The sequence below is a fragment of the Porites lutea genome, chromosome 3, assembly GCF_958299795.1.
Source record: "Porites lutea chromosome 3, jaPorLute2.1, whole genome shotgun sequence".
NCBI classification, from domain to species: Eukaryota; Metazoa; Cnidaria; class Anthozoa; order Scleractinia; family Poritidae; genus Porites; species Porites lutea.
The window spans coordinates 10,050,372-10,059,777 of NC_133203.1; the positions used below are offsets into that span (position 1 = coordinate 10,050,372).

At 38.5% G+C, this 9,406-nt stretch overlaps 1 protein-coding gene across 1 annotated transcript; it reads right to left on the minus strand.

Annotated features, from left to right (window-relative positions):
• Positions 1-938: 938 nt before the first annotated feature.
• LOC140930418 (homeobox protein DBX1-B-like) lies at positions 939-8,706 on the minus strand. The gene is made up of 2 exons (XM_073380103.1): positions 8,216-8,706; positions 939-2,600 (listed from the first exon to the last, which is right to left on the minus strand). Exons 1-2 carry the CDS (start codon positions 8,463-8,465, stop codon positions 2,167-2,169), a joined length of 684 nt encoding a protein of 227 aa, XP_073236204.1. The 5' UTR covers positions 8,466-8,706; the 3' UTR covers positions 939-2,166.
• Between the last annotated feature and the right edge of the window lie 700 nt (positions 8,707-9,406).

Sequence of the window (9,406 nt, forward strand, 5' to 3'; positions counted from 1 at the left end):
ACATCATAACTTATCAGTAACACATTTTTTTGTCACTTTTTAGCGTTCATGACATTCTTATCTTTGGCTTTTTTGTATTGTACTGTATATGTATGTTAATTTGTATTTGTAATTTTACTCGCAATAGGCCATTTGCACGATGGTGTCATCTTACCACGACGACCAGAATCCTTTTCGTTTTTCCTTTCATATTTAAATTTGGTAATCCCGGTGAGGTTTGAGTGACAACAGGCCTAATTTGCAGAAGAAAAAGAACCCTGAAGGATTCTGGTTGTTGTAGTACAATAAGGTCTTTATGCAAATGACTTATTGAAAATGATCTCGCATGGGTCCAAATGTTGTGACTTTTTACTGTTGCCTTAGTATATGACAAAAGCCATCGTCTACTGTTTTATTTTTGATTGTTTATCACTTCTTAAGTGCGCCACCTCGTACCCATGCGCTTCTTGAGATTTTCGACGGTAGTCGCGGTTGAAGGATCATCGGAAGCTTCAAAGACCGAGCTTCCCGTTTTTCGTCCTTCCCATGACCCCTTGTGCTGCGAATAATGCAGTGCCTGGGTACGAGGCAGAGCCGTGGTTCTCTCGATGGGCTCACCCGGGCGAGGATTACCGCGGGCGCATCGAAACACCCACTGCTGACTAAGCCTAAAATAAAAATGGACTGAAAGTTGAAAAAGTTAGCCCAACTATTTCAAGTTTTACTGCTCTGCCTGCAAAAATCAACAAAAGATTATTATGGTCAGTGCTGCCTGCTCAATGAAATGTGTTTGATATCCTCCATGACTCTAAAGGAGTATTTTGTCTATAGGTTCAGAAGCCAAGTAATGACTTTAGCAAAGTCCACGTGACATATCCCCTTAAGAACATTTTCTATCATTTTATTATGGCTCTTGATTATATAGAACAAGCAACGCAATGTCTTACAAAGAACAGCAGTTTTTGGTTCATATTATTTTATTGAAACATTTCAACATGTAATTATACAACATCTTAAGTAGTTTTGAGGCCAAAAAATATCAACTTTTAGTCCTAGTGAAGCCTACTCTCCTACGACCAGTGGTTTCTCCAGGCCGGACGCTACGCTAAGAAGAGAGAAAAACCACTGCGAGCAACCGTTTGCTTTTTCATCGAGCATGCGCGTCCACGTGTCGCCTAGGCCAAAACGTCAAATGACATCACTTTCTCTTGTTTTGCAGGAAACATTACGGGAATTTTAGATCCAACGACTCCACGGTAACGAGAACATCAAAACAACAATAGGTTTAACGAACAAAACAACATCTTTGCAAGTGCATCACACTTTTTTTGGCCGCCTTTTTTTTTTGCCGTTTTTGCACGACTACGTCGTGAAAATGCGTAATTTCGCTTTTTATGGACGACGTAACCAAGCAACGACGAAATTTTACTTCTCTCTGTGAGCCTAGATATGGTCCCTAAGAATTGAACTCCGGTTTGGTTCGCCAACATGTGACAAAGTAAGTGGGTAGGAATAATCGCGATTGAGACTGAAAGAGCGCAAATTAACAGCAGGTTCGCCTTGAGGCAGCGGTTATAATCGTAAGCAAATGTGCGAGAGCCTTATCTTGTTTTTCAACACCTGCAGGTTTCACCTGTAATCGTCCATGGAGCTGGACGGCGGCTCGATCAAAGAAGCAAACGGCTGCTCGCAGTGGTTTTTCTCTCTTCGTTGCGTAGCGTCCGGCCTGGAGAAACGCGCACCACTGCTCGCACGGTAGGCGAGGCCTCAGCTAAAACTTCAAAATACTTATCAACAAAAAGGTGAATAACAAAAATATTCGTGGCTATTCATCGAAGTTTCAGCCATGTCGTCTTCATGATCAAGTTCTGAGCGGCTGTTTCCGTCGAAATTATTTCCCTTCTTATACTGTAATATTAAAGGTAGCTTGTTCTGAAAACTGTGTACAACAGCTGTTCCGCAGACAAGTCCTTTTGTTCCAGAGGAGGTTATGTACAATAATAGAATGTAAAAATCAGTTTTACATGTAAACTATGCCTGAATCCAATTTTTCACATGACCCGCAACCATAATGCCGCAAATGGCTGGCCCGTTCCCATGTAAGGTCACAGCAAAGTTCATTTCTGTTTAAGTTTTCGCTAGTTTTCAGTCTGAATTTGCTACAAGAACGGTAAGGTCTTCACTAAGTTATGGACTGTTCTCTGTCTTTTTCAAAACTGACTCGTCGCATCCGTCTTCCTTTTCTTTTTCGTTTTTTACTTCCCCTTTCTGGGCACAATTGTTCGTTTCTAACGAGGTTTGTTCGTCTTGTTTATCTTCTTTCTTCGCTTTCTTTGCTGCCTCATGTCTCCACTTTGTTCTTCTGTTTTGAAACCAAACTTTCACCTGTGTTTCGGACAAACCCAACATGGTGCCGATCTGAAGCCGCTCTCGTTTGGTGACGTACTTGGTTGCTTGGAAACGCTTTTCCAGACCTCGACGCTGCAGCTGTGTGAAGACTGGGCGACACCAAGGGCGGGTTGAAGTGCGCATGGGCGGAGAGTAAAAGGGCTGATGGGTAATGATATTAACGCCATCATTCCACAGAAACGGGAAATCAGGAAAATGGACTTCTGGGTGTTCTGAAAATAATAGTTTTAAATAGAAATAAGAATTTTTATTACATGCAAGAATCCGAACTATCTCTCTTAAGTTGGTATATCTTTCATATAGTCATCTCCCTCACATTGCCAAGTTATCATATAAACCTTCTAGTGTAAATTTTATAAGGCAATTAACCTAATTGACATAAGAGTTTGTCAACCGCAGCCAGCGAGCAAAATACATAAAGCACTCCTAATGCTTTGTTAGTTGATATCAGCTATTTCCGGCTTAGCTTAAGCCAGAGAAACTTTGCAGTATGAATGAAATCATCGCTGACCTTTGCTAATATTCTTTAGAGGAATGTTGCACATGTTATGTAGGTAATTAGCTGCAAGAATTATCAAACAGAGTCACTTAGTTTAAATTTTCAGTCAGTTGAATCATTCTTGAAATCGCCGATCTTCACTTCAAGGAGAATTTTTTTAACGCTAACCGTATACAACGAGACTTCTGTTTGTGCTGAGAGATTTGGACATAACCCGAACTACTCAGGGCTAAAATAAATAAATAAGCAAATATAAAACGGCTAGGCTCATTAAATCTCTCTGAAGTGGCATAAACCACCTCCAACGACGCCGCGTTTTGTTTGATTTTATTTTTCTTTCCTGAAAAGAAAACTGTATCCTGTACAAATATACTCGGCTTATTACAGGGTCCTACAGTTTATCATTGGTTTGTATAATGAGCCTTTATCCTTCAAAGATTGCAATATTAACAGGCAAAAAGAATAAATCGGCAGAGGAAGGTTAATAACAGTAGGTCCGAAGTGGCGTCATCTTTTTTTTACGTGACAGATTAAAGTGTAGTTTTCCCTAAGAAGCTATCATCATGTTAGTTTAGATCATCTAATGCTGAAGCATGTCTAAAGAGAACAATGGGTCTCATTTAGTGAGGATATCTACTTCTAATGGCCTATTATACAAAATCACCAGTAATGCTAAAACTTTAAAAACACGACCTATAAGGACAAGAATGAACCTTGCTGAATAGATCTGAATACCATACCTATATGCTAAAACGAAAGAATGCAAAGAACAAAGTTACAACGCTTTCTTAAGAGTGTTTCACGTAGTGCATACTGCCTTATGACCTGCTAAACTGACAATTCATGTCCCGGAAGTAAATCTTGAAGCTTAATGCATAAACAGTATTAGGTGGCTACAATCACGCTGCTATACTTTGATCTCAGGATTGATAAGCGGAAAATCAGACCCCTGTTGTTCTCGACACTCTATAAAGTGTTATTTTGAACTACATCTAGAGCAGAAAACCCTAACAGTATTATGTACAGAGTTGCTATCTCATGGTTCCGTGTAGTTCGCACAAGAAAGTATCCCGCCCCGGGTCTTTCACCAAGTACTTACAGTGACTGAAGTACAGAATATTTTACATTTTTGAGAACCTTTTCTTTTTTTGTCGATATTGATGACGAGTAAAAAGTGGGGGACCAGACCTAACACCTTTGAAGCTCCAAATATTTCATGGAAAAGAAAAAAAATACGAAGAAGGAACTTAATGCCATTCGATGACTAAAGGAGCTATTTTGGGATCGGATCAGCATTCGATACTTCAATCACCATCAAATTTAATACTGAAAGAGGATTTCTCCTGAAAGAAGGATTTTAACAAATATCACTTTGCAACTATTTATTAATAAACCTTAAACACAATTTTTTAAAATCGTTGCCAGCGATAAAGACCGTTTAAATTCAGAGCATCATTCAGATGGTACCAAGTACGGCAATATTTCTCGTCAAGAGGTTTTTGGTTTTCTGTTTTTTCCAATCATGTGATATGCCATTAATGCTGACATTTGTCAACTCTAACCCTTATAAAATTCGAGGTCTTTGGAAACCGAAGATAAAGTTAACGATGCCTTCTCAACGAAGAAAAAACACACAAAGAGTTATTTTGAAAAGTACGTTTATAGAGAAATGAGTTTTATTATATAAACACCAATGAAATACCAAGTGAGCTTTCGCGCGAAAACTAGATATCTTCACATGTGAAATTAACATGTTATCTTCACATGTGAAAATATCACCGTTGGAATGGCTGCATAATAAATCGCACCTTTCATACCAAAATCTGTTGAAGTAAAATGGTTTGGTATTTCATTGGTGTTTATATAATAAATAGAATATTACATGGTCGCTTGGAGATACGAAATTTCTCTTCTCGTGTTGAAAAAAATATTTCACTCGTTCGCGAATATTTTTCAACACTCGAAGAAGAGAAATTACGTATCTCCGCGCGGCCATGTAATATCCTCTATATCGTGACTGTGTTATCGGAGAATCGTTTCGGACATGCAAAAAGAGACTGAAATGATAATAAACACGGATCGTGGTAAGGTTGCGGATATTTGAAAGAGGTCGAGAGTTATTAAATCTTGCTTTTTGCCAAGACAACAAATGCTTTTTATTTCGCAGGCAAATAAGCTGAAACTAAATCCAGTCATTGATAATGGGAAATTTCTTGTCACTTTCAACTATTGTTTCTAAAACGGTCTAGTGTCTAGAGGGTGTAGAACCGGCTAGGAGCTTTTTCGGCCCCTAACGTAGCTTACGTTGGCGATCCTGATTTTTCCTAAACATCTCAAGAGACGGTAAATTATGCCTATCAACTAATATAACTATGTACTGTATTGTATCTGTTCCCTGAAAAGGTCTGTTTTTTATCCACTTAAAAATCTTTAAAAAGATGAAGCCATTAGTATATTTAATGCGACTATATATGTAATTAAGTTTCTCTTTCGTCAATTCCGTTTGAAAAAAGGGAGCAAACACCGTGTTTATAAAGCTTCGCAGATAACAATCGTCTGAGATTGCAAAAATTAACATTAGAAGACTGCGCTTTCCTTTCTTCTTTTAGAGATCTAACCACATTCGACTAGGGACTACATTTCACAAGGGTACAGCATGAGCTGTTAGGCCAAGGATCTTCAGGGGAGATCGAAGATGCATGCTTTCGTTTTACTTTAAAGTGAATCCAACAGAATTTTGAGAAATTCTTATGTCGTGATCGCAGCGTAGTACCCCAGATTGGGTTTCTTATAGATAAACAAATTTATGATTTAAAGCTGCTAGTAATGCTCTTGAAAAGGTAGGATTGTTAAAACATTTTCTGGCTTGACATTATAAAAACACTTACTGTATGCAAGCCGTAAGGATTTAAGATACAGTTACACGAAACTGTTTCAAGTGACGCCTTAGTTCTTACACAATTTAACCAAATTCAACAGGAATGTAGTTTACTTTGCAGAGTGTAAGTTAGAAACCAATTTCTAGCCGACGCCTAAAATAAATGAAGCACAATAACACACAGCTGATACACACACACATCGTAAAGACAATTTAAACCCACGGTGTGTTCGACTGCTAACTATGACCTTCTCAGCTCATTCGGGTACAATGTACACATTTGTAAGCTCTTCTGAGTGATACTCATTTGGACGGCACAGTACGTTGTTGTTAGATCTCGGGACAGAAGAAGTCAATTATGTAAAGATGTCTTGTTCGTGGGTAGTTTCTTTAAGCCTTGTGACCGAGCTTGTATGAAGAAATGTACATATTTAAATAAGCTGTTAGAGAAAGCTGTTAGAAAATTGGGTTTCATTTGGTAATATTACGAAAGAGAGAATGAATATGAAGTACTTCAGAGGCTCTAACTAATAAAGGGGACAGTTAACGAGAGACTGCATTCGAATTCATCTCACTTAAGTACACTGTAAGTACGGCAAAACAATGACATTGTCCAACTTTCATTGAAAGCTTAAAAAGCAACACTGAGTCTGGACGAAAACAAATATTTAAGATAAAGGGTTAGAGGTAGAAATATGTAGAAACCCTTATCTAATACCCCCGCCACCAACTTCCCTGCTCAGTGTTTCTTGAATGTATAGAAACCCTTTCAACTTACCAGCTTTCCTTGATCGTTTGGAAAGTCTTAGTGACCTTATTTCAAAACGACACTCTTGATAAATCCAATGGCGTTAAGATTTAAATATTTAGTCACAAGATATATAGTCCTGTAGATGTGAAATGCAATTCAAGTAATCGTTTTGCGATAGAACTCTTTGGTACAGATGTTTAGTTCTGACATTTGTTTCCCTTCTGTAAATGAAATCAGTTTTCAACTCAAGAGATAGAGGATGGGGGTGTTCTCTTACACATTGTTAGGGCCGGGTTTTTTTTCTTAAAGGAAAGTGTGACCATCTAAGTGAAAGTCGCCATGGAGCAGTACTTTCTTGTGGTACTGTCAAGAGAAAATATCTAGATTAGTACTGACTGTTGAGTCTGTGGATAAAATCCCGCTAAAGCTGACTGTGTGACAATTCAAATGAAAGCCACTTAAATATGCTGCTGTGCCTGGTTCGACAAGGTGTTTCTAACTTTTAAGACTGTGGATGAAATCCTGAAGTTTGACCATTCAAATAAAAGCCACTGAGCAGTACTTTCCAGTCGGTGACATGTTTAATATATTGTGCAAAATGGCACATTTCGTTATATTTTGAGTCTGTTGATGAAATCCTAAATAGTTGTGACTGTTGAATACATCTCTGCTCTGACAATAACCTAAGTTTTATTTATATAGGATGTCCGATGGACATAATAGTGATAAATAAACTAATGGTTTGTTTAACTATATTAGCGCCCTTGTTTACCGAATGCCGCGTAATTGTTCTTCGAGTGAGCCTAAGCTTTTGCACATACACCCCTCAGTCCTAAAAGCCTTTTAATATTCCAGTCTTTGTTTGCGCCGAGAAGAATCAAGTAAACTATTTTTCTCGGGCGACTGATAAATAACTCAGATGACGTTGCTCAGCTCAGGACCTGTGCCCTAAAAAAATGTGAACCAATTTAAATCCAGTAAACGAGTCTGAAGTATTCATCTCGAACTGAAGAATACAGAAAAGCAAAGATGACGGCAGTGACATTATTGCTCAGCCAAGAAGTGCCGGCTTTCTAACGTTCTGTCAGTTCGATGGACTTTCACAGGATCGACTGAATTGGCTTTAGCAGCGAAAAATTGCTGTCAAAATGCAATTACAGTTCATGACAGTCGCTTCTTTAAAACTAACAAAACTAAAGGCGCGCAACGAAAATGTAAACGAAGTCAGTGACGAGCAGCACAGTTTAGTGTGATTTTGATGCGCTAAGTTGATTATTACGTGGAAGAAACTTAAAGAGTGTCATTGCTGCAACTTCCCCAAAAGTGAAGGAAACTGTGTACCTTCCCTCTAACTTTGCCTTTGTCGTGTTTCTACGTTCCTTTACGAGCCTCCATCACTTACACGGAGATCATAGCTGCACTGAGTAACAATTTCTAAGTTCACCAGAAGAATTATTTCGAGTGAAATAAGAAGACGCTTATCTTATCACATAATAGCAAACAAAATGAGATCACGCAATAAAACGAACTGAATGAATTGTTTTATAATACTGAGGAAATGTGAAGTTTAGATTTCTTTTCAATCAGTTTTATGATTATTAGCCATTAGTATGATCAGACGAATTCCGGAAGAACTTGAACTTAATTTGAATTGTCCCCTCAATCAATTAGTGCTAACGCACCAGAGTAGCCTACCCACCTGGTTGCGAGTTTGTTCCATAAAGTATGTTTTCAATCCCAAACTTTAGACTCCGACTTTTGCTTGGTTCGCTAGTGCTGTCCCTTTGCTCGATCGCGCGAGCGTTTTGTGTGACCATCTCGTCTGAAGATGTCCTATATCCTGGAGTGGGGGTACGAACAGGACAGTTCCATGGTGGGAACACAGAAGAACAGGAGATAAAAGGCACCGAAACACAGTTACAGAATGCCAGTGGTGATGGGTTCAACATACTGAGTGAGGTGCGCACGATAACAACTCAAAATGATATGGCAGCTTTGATACCACATAGCCTAATTACTTACAGACCTCCCATATTAAGAGCTAATACAGAGGAACAATTGGCATTAAACTGGCACTTATCTGTGACATCAATGCCAAGGATGTGTTTATAAGGACCTGTCTCTAAGATTTTGTGTGTGTGTGTTGGGTCGTGAAAATAACAAATGTGGCTGTGAAAAGCTTGTTCAATTTTGCGCCCATAGCTCTCAGCCGGAAAAAATAAATCTCGGATCAACGTGGAAACCAATTAAAAAGGTATTAATGTGTGAATTTGTTAGGGTCAAAAACACGTTTATGGGCGTCTGTGTTATGTAAAACGTGAACTAACATTTAACTCCGCCCTGTTTTGATTTAAGAGACAGGTCAGTTTAACATCAGATTACTTAAAGGGTCGCATTTTATGAGTAAATATTTGAGTGTTGAAGAATCACTGCTTGCTGTAATGAATCCAATATCGTTTCAGCAAGCTCACTAATGTAATCTAATTTGCAACGAAACAACTTAACGATAATCATCAATTTAATTACTTTCCTCGTAATTATCGTCTCGTGATATTTACTAGTTAAAGTGCTTAGCAGCATTTCTTGTATTTATTTTTAAAAATAGAAAGCATATCCCCCTACTCAGTTTCTTTTCTGATTACAACTTTGATAAATTTGGCGCCATTTTGACGCCTATATTCGATTCTCTTTTCATTAGTGACGAACCGAAAAGAAACTACAAGCCCTCTCACCCTCATCCCCAACCCCATTACGCCTTCCCCGGCCAAACACTATTTACAAACAGGGAGGCTGCATAGCAATTTTAAAATTAAAATTGTCTCCTTCGATATCAACTGATATCTAGTATTCTATTGATCGACTCCACTAACCCCAGGGGGGACCTCCCGGA